The sequence below is a fragment of the Geospiza fortis genome, unplaced genomic scaffold (genome assembly GCF_000277835.1).
Source record: "Geospiza fortis unplaced genomic scaffold, GeoFor_1.0 scaffold381, whole genome shotgun sequence".
Classification (NCBI taxonomy): Eukaryota; Metazoa; Chordata; class Aves; order Passeriformes; family Thraupidae; genus Geospiza; species Geospiza fortis.
In genome coordinates this window covers 2,803,815-2,825,325 of record NW_005054348.1, presented here as the reverse complement: position 1 = coordinate 2,825,325, position 21,511 = coordinate 2,803,815, and the positions used below count along the sequence as shown (strand labels likewise).

At 39.2% G+C, this 21,511-nt stretch overlaps 1 protein-coding gene across 1 annotated transcript in view; it reads right to left on the bottom strand.

Moving 5' to 3' along the window:
- Positions 1–21,511, bottom strand: part of PCNX2 (pecanex 2) — a 146,648-nt gene that overhangs the window by 105,532 nt on the left and 19,605 nt on the right. The window contains exons 9-12 of the mRNA XM_031058762.1: positions 11,072–11,207; positions 7,871–8,013; positions 6,569–6,722; positions 6,437–6,469 (exon numbers count right to left, since the gene is read on the bottom strand). Of these exons, the coding sequence (XP_030914622.1) occupies positions 6,437–6,469; positions 6,569–6,722; positions 7,871–8,013; positions 11,072–11,207 (466 nt within the window). The remainder of the gene's footprint in view (positions 1–6,436; positions 6,470–6,568; positions 6,723–7,870; positions 8,014–11,071; positions 11,208–21,511) is intronic.

The window sequence follows — 21,511 nt, the reverse complement described above, 5'->3', positions numbered from 1 at the left end:
TAGCCATTTTCTGTGGAGAAAGAAACCTCAATCTGTCTGCATCTTTCTTCTCAGTAGAAAAAGAATTTTTCTCTGTATTTCTTTTATTTCAATGAACATCTGCATCAGGTGGCTTGACTTTTTTTTTTACTTTATGAAATTTAAAATTAATTTAATTTTTAATTGACTCCTGAGAATAAAAACTTTAATAGAATATATCCCTGGTACAGTATAAGGCATGGGAATAGATTTTTCTTCATGAATTTAATTTTTTTGTTTCTTTGAACCACTTGACAGCAAATCAGCATGCCTTCTGAAAGAGGCGACACTCATCAGCATTTCTGGTCTGCTTCTCATGAAGCACTTTGAAATCATGATCCAAAGGAAGTAGGATGTAGAAGGAACCTCGTCTGATATCTTTCATACAAATCTCTCACACAATTGATTCCCACCAATCTTACAAAATACTTTTGTGGGGCTGCAGGCCAGAGAACCTAATAGACACTTAAGAAGAACCTTAATAGCTCTCCTGGTAGCAAGCTTAAGGGTAACTAAGACATTTTAAACACTGATGAGTCAAAAGTTTCCTAGAGTGTGAAAAGCCAGAATCAAAGTGAAAAGAATCCGAGTTTGCCTCGCTTAAAGCTGCCGTGCAACTGCTCTTATTTGAAAAACGTAATTTAAGTGAGTATAATAAAAGATCATCATGTCTTTTTTGAGTCCGCTTACTGACTTGAAACTGTGGCTGAGTTTGTTTGGCTGCCAGCCAAGCTCGCATGTTAGATTGCTATTAACTGATCAGTACTCTCTTTTGGGATCAATCAGTTAACAAGGTGGCAGATTACAGGGAACTGGTGGGCTTACATCGTGCCTCACATCCATGGAATATGAATCAAGTCAGGGACACAAACCCCTGCTCTTTAATCAATTTCAATTTTACTACTGCTTTTTTTTTTTTTTAATAGGACACATGTCCACAAAACAATCCGTTGAGAATTATAAAGATACAACTTTAAAAAAGAAAAATAATTTAAGCTATTACTTTCTGGTCTTTTTTAAACTTCAGTTAATTTATGTAAAATATGAGCTGTGCCTTAGGAAAAGAGACCAATAAATATGCACCTAAACAATTCCTAATGTTTTATATCCTGACATTCACTCTAGGCTGTTTTATGGTGATTACATTCTGTTACATTCTTGTCTTACCTTTTCACCTATGGAAGCCAGTTTTATCTTTGCAGGGTGATTATTTGAAGGCAGCTGGGTAAGACAGAATTGATGACTACAAGCCCAGAGGTTTAACTCCACACACCTTGCAGTTCCATGCAGAACACTGACATACTCAATTAGGATTACAGAGCTTATTTAATTCTTCTAAAGAAGTCTCTAGTGTGCTGGGTGAAGAGGTGGCTGAAGGGTGGGCAGAGCTCAAAGAGCTGCACTGAAAGGGGCCACATCTGGCAGGACCCATCAGCAGTGAAGTTCTTCAGGGCTGAGTTCTTGCACCATTTAGCAAGTTTGCCAAAGATACCAACACCAGAGGTGCTGCTGACTCTGTTGAGGGCCAGGCAGCTTTGCAGAGGGAACTAGATAGACTGGAATGCTGGGCAGTGATGAACAAGATGCAAAGCTCCTAGGACAAGTCCTGCTCCTAGGATGAAGTAATGCTGGGCACAAGTGTAAATGGTGAGATGAGTGGCTGGAAAGCAGCCCTGCAGAAAGGGGCCTGGGGGTGCTGCTCACCAGCAGGTTCAATGTGAGTCCACTGTGAGTGCCACCAGCCAAGAGGGAAAACTGCATCTGGAGTGCATCAAACACAGCCACATGAGCTAGTCAAGAGGTGATTATCCTGCTGTACTCAGCACTGGTGCAGCCCCACCTTGAGTGCTGTGTGTTTTGGGCCTCACAATTTAAAAAGGATGTGAAGGTCCCTGAAGGCATCCAGAGGATGGCAACAAAACTGGTGAAATGGATGGAAGGAATGTCCTACAAGGAGCAGTTAAGGACTTCAGGCTTGCGTAGTTTGGAGAGGACAAGGCTGAGGGGCAACCTCATTACAAGTTCCTGAGGAGGGGAAGTGGAGAAGGTGCTGCTGGCTCCTGTGCCATCCAGTGACAGGATATGTGGGAATGGCTCTAAGCTGCATCAGGCAGGAGTATTCCTTTTGAAAAGGTGTCAAACACAGGAATAGGCTTCCTAGAGAGGTGGTTGATGCACCAAGCCTGTCAGTGTTTAGAGGAAGCATTTGGACAATGCTTTTAACAACTTGTTCTGACCTTTGGTCAGCCCTGAAGTGGTCAGGCAGTGCCACTGGATGATCACTGTAGGTCACTTTATCTTAAAATAGAACAGACTAATTCAATCACTCTTACCATGCTAACTACAGTAATGCCACTTATTATTAAGGAAGCAGATTCCAGAGGTTTTCTGAAAGCTGCAAAATATGAACAAATACTACCTTCCCTGTTTTTCAGGTGGTGGTGGTGGGTAATGAGACAGAATCTTGAAATCTTTCTAGAATCTTATCGACAGAAGCAAAGCAATGCAGCAGCAGTGCACTCAGAAGGGCAGAGCCTGCACAGCTCCTGCACTACTTGGCTGTGCTCAAGCTGAATGAGCTCCCTAGAGCGCAGCAAATACTCCAGTCCCCACATATGGAACATGCAACACAACACAAGAAAGAGGAACTGCTGCAAGTATTAATGTGGTATTTCACTGTCATTTACATGCTTCATGTGAGGGGCATTATTTGGGACAGGACTGGTTTGTGGGGAAAGAGAGGATCACTTCCCAAAAGTCACAGCCAGGGAATAGACATGAAACTTAATTTTTTAAGGTTTTAGAAAGAAACAAACAGAAAAAGAGGAGCAAAGCCCTCCTGTACCTGCCACTGACAGACAAAGCTAGGCAGCCCTTCACCAAAATGGGCATGTGGCCCATTTATCAATATCTTAATCAATAGTTCAATGAGCTATTTTAGATATTAAGGGTTCATTTTGTCTTACTAGGCAAGCTCACCAGATTTTGACACGCAAAACTGATTTAATCTTGGTGAAATGACTCCACTCTGCATCCTTGTTTAGAAAAATTTAAATAATGAAGCAGAATTGCTTTTATATTGTACATTTCATTTGTTAAACAATCATTTTTTTTTCCTTCACTGATAAAAATGTCAGTAAAAGCTTTTCCCTCCCCATAGTCTGCTAAAAAAGTCACTTTTTTTCATGTCCATGTTTCTCATATTAATGAGAAATTAATGTTTCAGACACACATTCACATCTTACCAACACAGCAGTGATGCATCTCATATTTCTCAAACAACATTAAGACTTTCAAAAAAGATTAATTTCACAAACACTTCCATTTACTACAACAATAGTTTTGACTGCAAAGCATTTTGATAGGAAAATTTTAGAAATATCTAATGGATTTTTTTTGTTTGTGGGTGCACACATGTAAAAGGAGAAAGACAGAAGGCTTTTTTATATAAAGAAATGTGCATGTGCTCAGTTCTACAGAAAAGCTTACAGGGACAAATTACAAATACTTTATAAGTGCCTTATGGGATTTAGGAAACTGCCTGTGGTAGCTACACAACTGAGTTAGCTATCAACTTTGGGACATAACAGGACTGAGACAATGAATTTATGTAAGAGATTCCCTAAATCTTGTTAAGAGCATGATTGCAATCTTTCAAGCTCAAATACCTTTGTAAGCCCGAGCTAGATGCTGAGCTATACCGGTGTCTTATGAAGTGCTTAGAGACAAGCTCTCCTGATCCTTCTATAGAGCCATTTACTAAATGTAAAACCTTGCCTAAGGTTTTTCTAATATCTTTGAGTGCACATGACAAGGATCTCTTGGATCTCTGAATTTTAATACCCTGCAGTCACCAGCAAGTTGCTTGTATCAGGTCACTACAGCAAAATATAACACACTTTGGAATGGACTTGATTTTCTTCTCTCCACCACTCCAGCGAGGAGGCTGCTCCCAAATTTCATCACCCCAGAACCATGTACCCTTTTGTAAACAGCAGCTAAAGGCCACCAGCTCCCAGTGGACCAGAACTGGAAAGGCTAAAACTCCAGCTGACAGGAAAATTAGACTCCCATCTTGTAGCAGGCACCAGTACTAAACCTGCAGCAACAATAAATGCCAGCTCTTCCTCAACAGCAGCAAGTGAATACATTGACACTCATGAGGAGTTTGGAACAAAAGCTTATGGCATCTCTAGCCACTAGTGCTTTCTGAATTCACTGGATGCTATTTTAAAGCAGTCTTTCAAAATGCTACAGGCTAGAGATGACAAAGTCACATTAAACAGTAACAAACTCTGCACATGATATAGGGAAGAAGTTTGGGACCTCCTTGGCGGCCATGGATAACATAAGGCATAGTGGTTACTCATGGATCCATGAACAGAACTTAATTCACTGTGCACATCTGAAGCTCATAATGGTTTGTTTCAAACTCAAAAAAATCTCATCTGCATTTTCATTCATGGGTATGATACTGATCATTCTTCAATCGTTCTGCTGTTCTGCATCCTTACGTTAACATCAAGAGACATTATTGTCTTCAAATTTAATGCAGTCACATGAATTATGAAACAGTACATGGTATTTTTCTTGCCTACTAATTCTCCTGTTTCTGAGGTGCTTAGCAGCTCAAGCAAGCCTTTACAAATACCTGTTGTGTTAAAAAGTTATAATGTAGAAATTGCTAATCTTCTATTTTAGCATGACAACACCTCCATCTTTAAAACCCTTAGTGGAAAAGCTTCCTAAATTTTATTTCTATTGGAGTTTGTATAGTGCACCAAAAAGTCTGCAAGAGAGTATCCCTAATAAAATTTTAGGAAAGAAAAGGAAGATGGGAATACACCTATTTTTACTTTGTTCCATTGTACTGCATGACTTACACAATACAATACAGCAAATAATACTTGTAATAGTATTTTGAGAACCTGAAATTCAGACCTGGATTCTGCATCAAAAAAAAAGTTCTGTTTAAACACTACCTTATGTTTAACACTATAAAAACATATGGGCTGGATAGGTTCATAATGAAGTTTTGATTAAACTGTTTACCACCCACTTTAAACAAATGTACATATTACTAATGTCTGATTAAGTGCAAACTACTTGATTACAGTTTACATTATTATATCTAGACAGATGCCAGTTGAACTGACAAATTATATTATTTTACTCACAAGATCCCCCATCTTTTCACTGAGATTGAACTATTTCTTTAATGTATTGAAAATATTACCCTACAACGGGTAAGTTGCTGTTTATTACCTTTCTTTACTTTTTATGTAGACAGGTATTTCCTATGAATGCATTATAACCAAAACTACCATAACTTCACCCCTAAATAATTGGCATGGAAAAGAAACTGAGAATCTTCTGAAATCCAGCTAGTGAAGTGTGCAGTATACATATATAAATAACATCAATTTCAAGTTCAGCCTGTCCTTCTAGACTCTAAACTGACAAAAATAATTGCTCCCTGCCAAAGGGAACTGATCCAGCAGACCTGAAGTTTTCAACCTGCCATTTTTGAAACTTGAGGGAAGAGAGGGCAACCTCAAAAATATTCAAAGAGCTAAATAAGAAACATAAGCAACTAGCAACCAGTGTAAAAGAAAGGAAAAGACATTATGGCCACTGAAATGTCTTCCAAGATCCACAAATCAATAATGCTGAGACACCATGATAGGTGGAATGGTAAGGTTGAAGTTGTAGGATGATGCCTCTAGAACAGTCCTATAATAAGGACAGACTTGTGTAAAGAACTGGTTCTCTGCAAAGTGGTTGGCAACATCAGAGTTCAATTTCTTAGACATATCCAATAAAAAACCCCATAGCAATCAGCAAGGATCCTTACATCCTGCATTCACCCAAAGATTTGGTGATTTCTTCAGGACACAGGCACAGAAACTGTGACTATATTGTAACAAAGGGAAGACACCTGTGCCATTCGATGAGTTAATAATACTTTTAATAAATAATTTTTCAGTAGCAGATTTAAAAAATTAAAAGATCAATCCCCACTCTCAAAGAAAAAAAAAAAACGAAAAAATCCCAACTGAGTAACGACTGAGCTGCTAGTCTGGAACTTCTGCTCTTTTCTGCCTGTTTCTAAAGGAAAGCAAAGAAAAGGTTTGTGTGATGTCACAGGATCAAACATCAGCAAGATAGTCCAGACGAATATTTACTGCACATATTAACTTAAAGAAAAAGCACTTTTCTAATAGCAGCGATGAATTCAAACAGCTTAAAAATAATTAAACCTAGTACAAAGTCTTGAAATCACAGATGTATTTTTCTTTTTCATAAATCAGCTAGAACAGCAAACAGCTAATACCTGTGTTTCACTGAACAGCCAGCTGTTTCACAGTACACAAGAGATAATAGAGGAGAAAGACTTGTTTTACTAACTGAGACTTACATGTATGGGCGAAGCAGGATCAGGCTGAACACTCTAAAAACAAAACAGAAAAAAAAGATGTTTTCTTACAGGATTTTTTCTTTGTAGAAGTTAGAAGAGAATTCAGCAATTGGCTATGAACTTGGGTCCTACCTTGAGGAGAGAATACTGGCAGCTGGCCATTACGAGACAGAACAACAGAACCCAAATGTCTTTACAGAAGCCTTGGTTCAGAGTCAGGAACCCAAGAAGTGAAACAAGAACTACTAGAAGGACAGCAAACACATTTTCCTTTATATCTTCTGTCCTATGTGAATAAAAGTGTTGGAGAAGTACAAATATTTATAGATTCATTAGAGCAAGACAGGTGCATTTGTAGCTGGTATGAGCTGTGAGTGCTGCAGCCATCAGAGTTCACTGGATCCCATAACTACATTTCTGCATTCAACAGTATTTCATCCCCATGCCAAAAACCTTACCCTAAATGATAGACGAAACATTACAGGAAAAAAAAGCCATATGCACTGAAGTCTAACATCCCTTCCCATCTCACTTTCCAATTAGAATTCCACAATGGAGATGATTTGAGTGTAGAAAAGTGTACGCTTATAAAAGCAAAAACAAACAAAACAAAAAAAACCCAACACATGAACAACTACAGATAAAATCAAATACCCAAACACTTTTCAATGAGGAAATAAGGCATTCCATTAATGAAAAATATACATCTGACAGCAAAGAACTGGATGAAAGACCAAATTTGTCATCTGATGTTTTATTTGTTTTATCTATTCTGTTAGAACATGGAAACTGAGATAAAAAACAGTGTCAATATTCAGGCTGTAACAAAAGAGCTTATCAGCAAAAAAGATTTCCATGCAATTGAAAAATAGAGATAAGACACCACAGATAAGTAAATATCTGCTCTATACTTAAAGCCTCCTGACATGTAGCCTGATTTCTGCATCAGGTAAAACTGCCCTCTGAAACTTCTGCTGTGGAGCCCATGTTAACCCATAGGGCACAGCACCACCAAGAGAAGCAGAGACAAATAAACTTGAACTGGAACAGATGCAGCTGCTCAAAAAAGTCTTCACCTGAATACCATTCTATAAATCATTTTCTTTTTTCAACCATTGGAGTACTTGATTTACAATACCCTGGGACCCTTCTACTACTGATTTTCTCATCAGAAATCATTGGATCTGTAACATCTGTGAGTCAAATTACAGACTAGCCTACAAGCCTGGCACTCACACAAATCAAAGTCTCTACTTGAAGACAAAGAGTAGCAAGAACCATTGAAACCAACCCTGAACTTCAACTTAAAGCAGAAACACATCTATCTACTCAACCTGAATTTTCCTTCTCTAGTGATCAGCACTGCTTTCCGGACATGAGGAGCCACCCACCTTAACATTATCTAAAGCAGCGTTTTTAAAAAAACAAGCTTACCTGTCCAACAATGCCAACAAAGTGAGACGGTCATACCAGACTTTAATCCACTTGCCAGGGAATATAACAAATCTGTAAAACTGCCTGTTCAGCTTCCTTTGTGCTGAAGAACATGAAGAATCCTCAGGGTCCTGGCTGGGCTGCTATAAAAACAAACAAGAAATACACAAAACTCTCTCACACAGCTGCCAGCAAAACAGGAGTCCAAAAGGCCAAATTTACATGAAGTATCAGATTTTTTTTTTAACTTAAAGGGGTAGTGGGAGCATATTAGCATATTTATTTTCTTAATTTTAAATTAGAAACAAAAACATGACACCAGCTTAATTGTTGCAGATGAACAGAAGCTATTTAATTGTGGAGCTCAACAGCGACAATGTACATTAAAAAGTAATACTAAATATTCATTTAAAAAGTAATTATTTTTCAGTCCAGATCCAGTACATGTCTAAAGTTTCTTTTAGAAGATTTTCCCATGTATCAGGCTAATTACAGCACAACACAAAAACATGACAGGACAAATCCTTCTTTTTAAATAAAAAAAATAAATAAGTAGGCCCTAAAGTCTAGAGGTGTGACTTATCAACTTTTATTCCAGACCACAGCTTCGTTTATCTTTCCAGAGATGCTTTGAATACCACATCAGGTGTGCCTCCTCAAGAACAGCAAGAGGAGGAAAAAAAATTGCAAACAAGCACAAGTAGCATAAACAGCACTAATTTAAGTGTCTCTAATCATACCATCATAATCATAAATCCACCCTTTTGAAGATTGCTTTTGCCAGATTCTAAGGCTTTTCCCTACTCTTCTCTACCACTGTCCTCCAACTATCTGCAGACCAGCAGCCAAGCCTACAAAGCTAGACAACAGATGAAAAAAGTCTCTGCAAAGCAGTGATTTTTTTTTTCCAAAGTATATCATTACTGATATTATGGAGGGGGAATAATCAATCACTTGTCTTCCAAGAACAAGAATTTGAGATTTCAAATTACTGTGAAGCCCAGTGGTTTTCAATCTCCTCCTAGGCAGCCTTTTACCCGCCTCTCCCTAAAGATAATTAATCAACAAATATACTTATTATGGAACTCTAGGCAATGTCTACATTAGAGTTATCTGTGTTAGATTAACATTCCTAGTCAGGGCAGGGGATTTCTGTGTGCAGCAATTGATTTTAGAATCGTAACTGTTAGCAAAGCACAGTTTTTTAAACAACCTGTCCACCTGCACAAAGGAATTGTTACATTTTTTTTCTCAGAATATTGGAATAATTTCTAATCTTCCCTTTCCAGGAAAAGGAATTTTACACAGAGTTTACACATGACAATGTATTACTGTGCATCAGCTGGGAGACAACTTGTTCATAGCCTCAGTCTGCTGGCAAACATGAGGTGAAACAGGCTAGCACAAGCTCTGGAGAAAGAAATTCAAGTTTAGGCATTTTATCTCATGCCTCCAACTGACTAAAAGTGTACAGCCATGCAGAGCCAGGGAGCTCAGTTGCTAGTAGTGCAGGACAATCCCTCATACTTCTGAGCATTGAGATGTGCAAGGGGTTGCTGGGCTATTTGGCATTCTTCCCTTTATTAACAATTCTGAGTGACTAAAAAAGCCATGAGACCAATTGCAATCTTTTCACTACGCTGACTTTAAAATCTGAAAGTAGTTTATGTAGTCCAAATTTTAATATTTTTATTACTACTTTAAAAAGTAACTTAAACATGGGGTCAGGGCATTTTTAAAGAAAAAAAACACGTTTTAAAATATTAGTGTTGCTAATACTGGCACAGTTTTGTTTCTCTTGGGTCCTATTACCCAACAGAAAGTAAAGCAAAACTCAGACTGCTGCAGTCATTAACTTCACACATCTAATGTAGATTGCTCACCATAACTAGATAAAAATCAAAACAGTGACAGAAAGTTCACTAAAAACACCCGAGGATCTGATCACTGAGTCCCCGGCACAGCCTAACGTGCCTTTAGCTGAGTGCATAAATGAACATTTTGGCTCCTGAGAAACTGTAACTTTTGGATGAAATCCTCTGTGTGAGCCTTATAGTGCTTAGGTGGGAGTCAGATTTTTGAGCTGGATTTGGGAAACTCTCTGACTAGCCCTGAGCAAGTCACTCAAGTCCAACTGTTTCTCCTATCAAAAAAGGGCTTATAAAAATTCACTTCATAAATTAATATGGTGTCAGCGACAGCCTGAAGCCCTAGCTTCATTGAAATCAATGACAATGCTTTTCCTGACTTATGTAGGCTCAGAATTTCATGTTTAAGAAAAAAAATTCACAAACCAGGACATTCTGAAATTACTGCCTGGCCTGGCTACAAATTTGCTAATGTGACCTTGAGGAGCAGTCTTCCTCAAAGAGAAAGAAGAAATTAAAATTGTTCTCTAATTTACAGGCAGTTTACAAGACTACAGAATATCTGGAAAACATCAGAGCCTTTAGATGGACGACACTGTCCAAATATGAAAGGCACTATTTGGGACAACTTACTGATTTTTAGCTTAAAATAGTTCCTTTATACAAGTTGCTACTAGCTTAATGTTCCACTGTGAACTCTGAGATGAAAGGCAATTAACTGTCATTTTACTGTTATTCATAAATACCAAACTAAAATTTGTCATGGCAGAGAGAAAGTCAAAGGTATTATAAAAGGAATTGTAAGAACAGATTATAAAAGTCACAGACCCCAAACACTGTAAAGTTCATGTCCACATAAGACCATGCAAACTGAAGTCCGAGGACCTTTCTCTTTTACTAGCTGCATTGAGGAGGTGGCTTCAACATTCCACAGCAAACAGTCAGAGGTCTGGTTGCCCAATTCAGAAAAGTGAAACCAGACATGAGGTTTTATGACAGCAATGAATCTGGAATAAACACTTCATACTATTAAAATCTGGTGGTGTGTCTAAAATCCTAACAGCTGTGTCCTCTTCCAAATGAAATATGGTTGAAGATAGAAGATGAACTTTTTCAGTGACTGAGTCTTTAAATAGTCCCCTAGGACACTACTCAGTGTCAGTAGAAAACAGCTGAGTTGCATCCATCAACATAAAACACATCTTCTCCCACGTGGGCAATACCAGGAAAAGCAGTATAGCAAAAACCACAAAATTGTCTCAAGAACAAGCCTGCAGTATTTGTTTATTGAGCAGTTCATCAAGATGCTAGAAACTCAGATATAACAGTGTACCCGTGGGTTTTCTGAAAGGGTCCTTCTGGCCACCATCAGCAGGAGCTGCTGCTGAAGCGCGCTGGCTGCTTGGTCCCCAGAAGATGGCTCTTGGCTCTCTGAAGTGGTAGTACTGGAGGAGCTGAACTGTATTTCACTGTGCACAGAGGACAGGAAAGAAAGAGATTGTTTTAAGCAGCAATATTTTCTTAACAATTCTGAAATATTACAGGAGAAGCCTGTAATTATACTACTGGTTGGCTCACAGGACTTGGGAACCTTCCATTTTCATATCTGAAATCTAGCACAGATCCACAAAACAGTCAACACCCAAATTCAGAGACACTTGATTTACTACATCCACCACAGAGAAACAGATACTTCTGTATCACAGCTTTTCTCATTTTGAGATGAACACCCTCAAGGAATCACACTTCAGAAGTGCCTTTTTCTGTCCATTGACAATTTAAGTTTAGAGATGCACATCTACAGAGCAAATCTGCAAAGTAAACACTGCAGAGATCCCACAATAGCTTCCAATGAGCTCACTTAGGTACCAAGCTAGCCTGGTTTCACCTGCACTGCTTGGTGAGTATTGATTTACCCTGCTGAAAATTCAAGAACTTCCTTCTGCCCTACCAGGATAATAATACATGAGCTAATTCACATAAGGCTAATTCAGATATCCCCTATGTACTGAGTGTAAACTCACCCTGGGAGGGCCCTGAGCAAGATACTATTTATTGTTTTTTCTCACTTTTACTGTTTTGTGTTGTAGTACAGCACCTAAACACTTGTGAAAATCTACACTTAGAGCAGCAGTGCCTGTTGGGTTGCAGAAATTGTGTTACCATGACATGACTGACTGGGTTTCAGAGACAACTTTATTGAAATGAAATAATTGTTACTTAGGGAAGAGATCTATTTTGAATGCTTCTTTCTAATTTTCTTCCAAATGGGATTTATATATCAAGTGCTCTGCTCCAAGCTCATTGCCCCACTGCCTCTGGGTACCTGCCTTGGGCTCTTACTACTTTTGTATCTACATGAGGTGAAAACACCTAAGTGCTCATGCAAGGTAGTCAATATCAGTTGTTCTTATTTTGTATAAAGACAAGCAGGAAGAAACTACAGCAATCAGCCTACAGTCAGCCAGGAAGCCTATGGCAGTGCAAAGATTAAAACCCTCCTCCTGCATACCCTACATTTGCCCCAAAGGCACCTTATTAATTTTAGTTAACTCAACTTTCCTTGCCTTTGGTTGCCAGTTCTCAAAGGCTCCTATGTAACCCTTGTTAAAGCATTAAATGGTGGTTGTCCTGCACATGACTGGCTGTTAACTTCAGCTGCAGTGGTTAGCCTTGTTCTGGAATACAGCTCAGTGTCTGGATTACTTAAAAGAAGGGCTGAAGTGTCACACCAACAGGTTGAAATGCACACATTCTTTCCTCCCCTCCAGGATTTGATAGTGCTGCCTGGACCAACAGGAACACTATCAGCCTTGGGATGTCAGCAGAGGAGCCATCCTGCCTCTGGTTTCTCAGCCAGGTAGTTTATGTTTTCAAAGCCTTGACTGCCATCAGGCTTGCATTCCAGACCTGATATTCACCATCTGCCACTCCAGCAGAACTCTCTGCTGAGCAGAAATGAGAGCCCCCCCATGCTATTGACCCTCATGGCTCCCTCTGCACACCACACTCCTCCTGCTATAGACAGCAGCATAATCCACTCCACAGAGTCAGGAAAGCTGTCATGTTCCCTTTGGACAGCACTAGCAAATAAGAACATGTCCACCACAACCCACTTGATGTTCCAGCTACAAGACAGCCCTTCTTTGTCAGCAGTTATTAACAAAACAGTACAGAAGGGATGGCACTCACCCAAGATCCTGGATCACAACCAGAAGATTGAAGTAGGAGGAAAATGGAGGAAGCCTTGAGGAATGTCTCCCAGGAGTAAGATTCCCACAGATATGGACTACAGAGCAACCTTGCCCAGTCAGAAGGAAGGCAAGGGATTGTTTGTTTCCTCAGGATGAGCTCTCGAATTCCTTATCATTATGGGTGCAACCCTTAGTCTCCCTGTTCACAGCAGGAAGAATGCAAATTTAGCCCAGGCTATGCAGGAACACTAGCCTGGGAATTCCTGCCCAAAAGGTGACTCAACAAAAGAGCAGGGGAATAAAACAGTGGTTGCTCATGCCTTCCTAAATGAAGAGTCAATCTTCACTAAATTGTTGCATCTTTAGCTGTCTTTCTACAAAAGCCAAAAGTATGTTGAGATTGGACCACATCTTTAATCTCACATTCACCAAAAATGGAAATGGCAGAAGGACAGAAGGATGGAACAGAATACCACAGGAGTCTATCAGTTCTCAGAAATCAAAAATCTTTTATTAATAAGGATTCTTCCAAGAATAAACCTAGAAGATCAAATCATCTCCCACCAGACTCAAGTTAACCAAAAAGCCAAGAGTGCCCATAGTCTGTTTTTTGTTTGCATTAAAAATCCATAGCTCCACCTCTCAGCAAGTGGCAGAGGAGACCACAAGCAGCCAAAACACTGACTGTGGGGAAGAGTCAGAAACTTTATAAGCCTGAAAAAGCAATTAGGACAGAGAAGTTGGGAAGGGAGAGCTAGTAAAGCAACAATCCCAAAATCAGAATCTGTCATCTGGCAGTCATCAGCCTGGTTTCTCTGTGTCTTCTTATTCTCTCCTCATCTTCCATTTCCTTCAGTTCCTGTCTGCTGCTTTTGTCTTCCTTATCCCTATTTTCCACACAACCTCCCTCTGACATTCACTTGCTACCCCCAAAGATGAATTGCTTGCACAGCTACTTAGAAACTGTACATCTCATCTGATGACATTGCTATCACACTGACAGCAAACACCAGTAAGAAATGCAATGATGGTGTTTGTGTTTTTGTAAGCCTATAAACTAGATTCTATAAATTTATTACCATATATAAATAGGAGCAAACACTCTCTAATCATAAAATCATTATAACGGAGCTGATCGCAGTATAACACAGAATCTTGCTAAACAGAAAATCTGTTCATTTGCAGAATCAAATTAATATTATCAAGATTTATCACGGTAAACTGCACTGCTAATGTAAGCAAAGGTATAATTGAACTAAATTTCGAGTAATAAATTATTAACTAAAAATATATTTGATAAACATATAACCTACGCAGATCAAATTAAAAAGCAACATAGCACCCTCTACTGATAATTGGGTATAAAACCAGGAATTTTTTTCTCTGGCTCATAATCCTGTTTTGTAAGAACACTCAGCAAGAATAAGGTAGTGGAGCAATCATATAACACAGCACATAGAATGTTTCAGTGTAACCACACAGTGCTGGAAAAATCTTCCTTCTCCCTCTCTGTTTAGCCTGCTGCCTTATACCACCAACAACTTATACCACCATCAAACATAATCCAGCCTAAGTCATCCCCTTTGTTAGGATTAGCTTGCCTTGGGTCTGAACCCCCTCATGAGTTCATTATACAGGCACACCACAAAGAAATCCCTGTTAATAAAGCTGTTTTGCAGGTCTTGGTTAAATTTCATTTTAACCTGCATATTGGAGAAAAGACAGGAAAAGACATGCTAAAAACCAGAGATCACACTGGACTGCTTAAGACAGCTGTCTGGGTCACTACAGAGTTACAGTGTGTAGTAAATATTGTAGTGATAATAAATAATACAGCTGAAAGCTGTGTGTAATACTCCCTAAAATACTGCCCTTAGGTGATAGTAAACAACTATGGCTGAGAAGAGCCAAAAGGCAGCTCAGAGTTGGAAATGTCTCCTCCTGCACACCCAACAAGCAATTGCTTCTGGAGTACTGGTCTGAGGTACACCCAAAAGCACTGAACTGAGACCTGAGTGATGTGGTTGTACAAAACCCAGCCAGTGCTGACAACACAGCAGGAACTCAGCACACCCATAACCTTATGCTCTTTCAAAACAGTCAGTTTGTGGCTCAAATGCAGCTGTCTGAACTGATGTTGCTCATTAGGTCTCCACTAGAGAGCTGCCAGCACCAATCTGACCAGAGCACTGCACAGTTCAAGACTGACACTAAAAGCCACTAAAGTTGTGGACAGTGCTTCTTTTAAGAAAATCATGGCTTACAGTTCCCAAATAACAAGACTCACACGAAAAAGCAACTCAGAGCATGTAAGAAGATTGAAATATGCCAGTGATAGCTGCATTAGCAGTGGATAATTATGTGACAAATCCAGCCGCAGGAAAAAGAAAAAACTCAGAGGAAGCACTCTTCACTTTTTATTGTAAGACTTAGCAGCTTCATAAAGTGTAAAATTAATTCAGAATGTGCATATCAACTTTCTTCAGTGTTTACATCTAATGACAGCTCAAGCTAAAGGTTAAATTTCTCTTAAATGTTGTTCATATTTTGCTAGTTGTACCAATGTGTATTTACACACATTTTGCTATAGGATTTGGGGATAATTTTTAGCATTTGTTTTAACTAGCAAAAATAATACCCCTAATGACAATAAGGCAGACTATCTGAGTTTACAGAATGTGAAAGCTAGATGTAGTGATATACTGACATAATAGGCAGAAAAGGTATCAGATCACTGTTGCAGTGTTGCAATAGACTACAAAACAAGCAGTGGTACATATCAGTCAGCTACTGCAGATGGACAGAAAGGCCTTGTAAAGCACATTCCCAAAGGCACTGTGGTCAATATGAAGGCAGGAAGTGATGAATGCCTTCTTACTGAAATGTTAAGAATGGGGTCCATTCAGTACACTCTTACTTTCCAGTATTCAGATATTTTACATGCTTATTAGCAACATAAAAGTGATAATTTGCAAGCCTATTACATTTCAAAGCAAAGATAAATATACTAAAAACTTTAAAAACAAACAGTATATGTTAGCTAATAAACTAGAGGATGCATTTTGAGAAGATGCAGCCTTATTGGCATTAGTGCATTAATAGCTTCCACATTTGTGTTATCTCCAATACTTAAAAACATTCCTTTTTGCTCTTGTTATAGGAGGGCAGGGTATGGGAGAGAAACCAGTCCCAACACATAAAGCACTCTGTAGCCTCCTAGTCCTGAGCAGGATTTTGCTGCCATCATGCGGCAGCATGGTCCTCTCTCACCCCTGAATCATTCTGTTGAAAACACTCGTGTCCCTGCCCAGTGTTTAGTGAAAGCAGGTCTAAAAACCCCTACACAAATAAAGGAAAGGATTTTTAACTGGCCAAGCTTAACACAAGGGTTTCCTCCTGCCCCTTGCAAGCCATCAGGAAAATGCTACTGAGTTTGTAGAGAGTATTTTCAGAAAAATCCATGGCTTCCATACAACACAAACATAACCATTTTCAGCACACACCCCCTGCTCATTTCTGTGTTCAAGCAGCTCTGTATCCAGGGGAGCAGCTCACTGAATCCCAAAGAGGACTCTGTAATATTTGTCACATCCATTTCAAAACATGCTCAGCTGCAGAACTGCACAACCTGACAAGCAGCATTAAGAAATCTTTAAGATTCGGCAGCTTATTACAAGAGCAGTGGGGAATTGTTTTATTTGGGTCACCTTGCTGAGAAATACAAAGATGCTTTAGTGACACACTTTTTGGTCACATTCTAAAACATTTTGAAACACCAAAAAAAAAATCTAATCTACTCTCTCCTATGAGAAATAACCTCAAAGGTTCAGGGAATTTTCCAGCAGTGAACATACTAAATATTAGTGGATTTATGAAGGAGACATGTAGTACTACTAAGGCATTCAGATCGATTTTCGTATAGTATAACACACTCAAACAACTTATTCTGGGGTGAGAAACATAAATCAAATAAGTTAGCTCACTGATCTGACATTCTCTCTTTTGCCCAGGGCCAGAAACACCAGCACTCTGCAGCTGTACTGACAGGTACCTTAAATAATTTTTTTAATACTTGTTAGCCACTGGTTTGCTGCAAATACTTTTTTTAAACTTTTGGCCCCAGTGATATCAAAAATAAAATTATTCTCAAACCAAGCAAAAAAAATCTAAGCAATTGTTTTAAATGGAGGTGTCTATCTGTATTGCAAAACCTTTTAGCTATAATATAGCTTTTTAGAAGCCTAGTTTCAGTGCTAGAGCCTAATCTGAAAAATGTGAGGAGTTCAGAGGATCAACTGCTCAGACAGAACATGTATGAAAAGTGCAATATTGAATGCATGATTGTACGGGTATGGTTGAGCCACATGTAGTAATGAAACACACATAAATATAATTTTATCCTACAAAAAGTGGTATTTTAATAATTTTACAGGTAAATTAAAAGATACATGACCAAGAAAGAAGGATAAGGCTCAAACTGGAATAGTTTTTTTAAAGGTATAGAGCAAGTTGGATTTTATACATAATTTATTCCAAATGAAAGCTCAAGTGTCACACAGCAAGGAGAATCTCCACCTCAGATAAAGGTGCTTTTTGCTAAGAGCTGGGTAATCCTTCTTTTACTTTTCCATAGTAGCTGGTATGGAGCTATGTTTTGGATTTGTGTTGGAAATGGTGTTGATAACACAGGTGTGTTTTAGCTATTTCTGAGCAGCCCTTGCACAGAGCCCCAAAGGCTTTTTCTGCTCCTCACAGCACCTGATCAGTGGGGAGGCTGGGGGTGCAGAAGCAGCTGAGAGAAGACAAAGCCAGGACAGCTGACCCTGACTGACCAAAGGGACATTGCCTACAAGATGGCACTCAGCATATAAATCTAGGTGAAGGAGAAGGAAAGGAGGATGTTTGGAGTGATGGCTTTGTCTCCCTGTTGTCATTACATTGCAAAGGTTCCATATTGCTAGAGTTTTGTACCTCCTTGATGTTTCTTGTAGGCAGCTCCTCTAGGCACTGACTCTTCCTTGTTCTCACAGCAGCCAGCTGACTCCAGTTCCCTCAGCCAACCAATCCACACTTTTGTAACACTCTTCCTATTATTGGCTACAGCTGTGGCCTGTTAACATCAGGCCTGCTCCTAATCTTTACTAATTAACCCAGCTGCAACTCTTTAGGTGATAAGATTATTTTCTATACTACCTATACTTACTTATATTCTATCCCCCTACATCTCCCCATGTCACCAAGACTCAGGGCAAGCAGGTGTCCTGTTCAGCCACCTCCAGGAAAGCCAGGCTCCACCACATGTCTTGGTGACTCACTTCAGAATTGATTCAAATGGTCTTTTTGTACTAATTTCTAACAATCTATGGAGCTGGGAATAGAGTTTATACTTCTGTTAAAGCCTGTCACAAAGCAATTTATGGCTAGAGGTGAACTTGGCAGAGTAATGGGAGCATCAAATTTAGATGCAATTAGCTCAGCAGGGAACTCAATCTACTGGGACTGCTGGCAAGAGGTGCTGCTGGCAAGCCAACAAACAGAAGTGGGGTCAGGGTAATTACACTGACAATAACTGGGGACTTGATTGAACCTGCCAATGTTTAAATAATTTACCAAACTCAGTGACAAGAATCACCCACCAAAGGGGGGATTATGATGGAAAAGGAATTACCTATTTTTGGTGATAATTACAACCTAAAAACCTCCTTAAGTTTTAACTTGGCTAGGTCTTCAAATATTTTAAAAGCTGCACTGCTAGACAAGTGAGACAATTTGGCAAGAACCAAGCACAAAAACAATCTGAAAAAATTCTAATTTTCAGTAACCTTTAACAGAATTAAGGGATAATTTTGGGAATTATTAATAAGAAAGTATTTATACTACATTTAAGTGTGGAGAGATAGAATGTAAGAAAATAAAGATAGTGCAGAAGGTAGTCTCACACCTGAGGAGTTGCAGCTGTACTAATCACCCAAGATTAGGAACAGGCTGCCCTTAACAGGCCACAGCTGTGTCCAATAAGAAGAGGAGTGCTACAAAAGAGTGGGTTAGCTGGTTGAGGAGAGAGCTGAAGTTTGGTGGTTGTGCTGTGAAGAAGGAGTCAGTGCTGTGAGGAGCTGCACATGAGAAATCACTGAGAAGGTATGGGACCTTTGCAATAAGATGACAACATTTAAGAAGCTCTGTAAATTTCCCAGGACAAGGACTACAGGTACAGGTAATATTAGGAACAACTACTATAGTTGAAAAAGCCAACAATTAAGCTAAAAAACCAAAAACATACAAAGACAAAAAGAAGAAACTGATGGAATATATATTAATATTGATAAATTGAAGAATACTCCAAAGATCATCTCACAACACTGCAGAACCAGAAAGACATGACAAGACAAAGTCTATTCCCTTTAAGATAAGAGTATTGCTTGAAATGTCAAGGAGTGTCTGAAGGAAGAAATCACAGACTCCTTCAGATTCAGACATCTGCCTTCTCTGGCACATTGCAATCCACTGTTGTCCATTCAGCCCTTCCTAAGCAAATGAAAAGCAGGAAGCACACAAAAACAAAGAAGAAAAATAAAACCATAACACATCCTCACTTCTGTGACAGTGACATTATTAAAATTTTGAATTATTTGTGAGAAATTAATTTCAGATGCTATGACAAGAAGATAAAATGTTTATGGGCTGTAGGATACTACTTTAATTTCAGTTCCTAATAATCTGATGTGAAATGCTTAAGCCTATAAATGGAGAAGACAATAGCAGGACTCAATAGACAGAAATAGAAAGTTAGAATTTGAATTGAAGATCATAAAACATTAATTAGCTTGCCTCAAAGCTTTCTCTAAGAACTTTTTTTGAGAAATATTTAAAGATCATCTTCAGTTTTGCATAAAACTGTTAAAAGACAGTTACCTATGGCCAATTCATAAGGCAATTACTTTACTCTTGACAAACCAGCCACAGTTCATACCCTCCCCAGTCAAAATTCCTTCCCCTTTCACAACTGCAGCATCCCAGAAGCATCCCAGCTCCTAGGCACCAGCAACAGGTCTGCTGCCTCTCCCAACAACACCCACAAAGCAGGAGGCCTCTTGTCATCCTCTGTCCTGAGTCAATTCTCCTCATAAAGCAGTACAGCACAGTCCATTCAAATCCATGTGGTTATTCCCCTTGCTTAACTCAGTTTGACATTTCCCCCTTAGGAGCTGCTTAATCTTAACAGTATAAAGCAAGCATGATTGATGATAAGTGTTTTAAGAGCTCATACACATCTACTGCAAACCTTTGTATTGCTCTCTGTGCTTATTCTAAATTCTGAAATCTGGGGTCCATGAGACCAAAAGCCCACCCCCTCCTATGAAAGGAGGATGACACCTCTTTTGGCTAGGTATTAATTTTCTCCTACATCTCTTCACTCATGAAATCTAATTTGGATGTCTCATTACTGAGTTGAGACAACAGGCCTAAAGCTATTGGTTGTTTCTGCACCATTTCAATTGCTCATGAAGCTGTACTGTCCATATCGTTGTCTTCTCCTTAGTTAACTTTCTCGTGGCCTGGTAGATAAGTCATGTTCATCTCAGAGGTGCTTTCCATGTCTCTTTTCTGATATTCCTCCATAACAGCAGCATCTCCTGTTGGTATGGATTACTCTTATGATGAAATCTCCACCAGAGAGGGCCCACCCTCAAGGGAATAGTTTTTGTCAAAGACCCTCTCCAGACAGACACACAGAAGAGATTAAGTGAAGCACGCATTGATTACACCTCATGCTTGATTTTATCCTATTTGCCTTTTTCTTCACTAATAACCTTTCCTTCACTGATCATTTGGTTTGTCTTTAGCAAAAAAGAAAGTAACCTGACACAACTGATGAGCAAGCCTGTAGGTGGGGAGAGGGGAAGATGCATCATTCCTGTATTGTCCCTTAAAGCAGGTTTGCTCTTCCATTTTCTATATGCTGTAAGTGCTCCATATTGTCTAAATACAAAACTACTTGATGGTGAACACCTGAAGAAAAAACAAAAACTCCTTCCTTCCTGTGCTATGTTTCAAGATACTCACAGATGGTAGAAACTGCCCACTGAACAAACAGCTCTCACTTACCTCTCTGGCCTAGACATTACAAACTGCCCCTGCAAAAACCAGCTTAAGCATACTTCAAGCTTCCTTGTCCCCTTTCCTCATTTTTCATACTAACTTCTGCTTCGAACTTTCCTTCATGCTGCTCTCTTCTTGGAAAAGGTTGTGTTCTGGCTTCCCATTGATTCCCACAAAGAAAGTCCTGGGAACCCACTCCTCTTTGCTGATCTGTTCCATTCCCTGAATTATCACTTTACTCTGAGACTTCCAGCAAAGGTGCTCATCTTAAGAAATTACATGCATGTAAATGTAAAGAATACCTGTAAAGAATATCTGAACTCACTTTTGTTAACATGGTTGAGTGGACCCTTTAAAAATAAACCTCATCCCTTAAGGCCTGCAAACCAAGACAGAGGTGTCACATAAGCATCTAGCAAAGGCAGATGCAGCATGACTTCTTACATGAGAAGGAAGATGGTCCTTCCTTTGATTAAAAA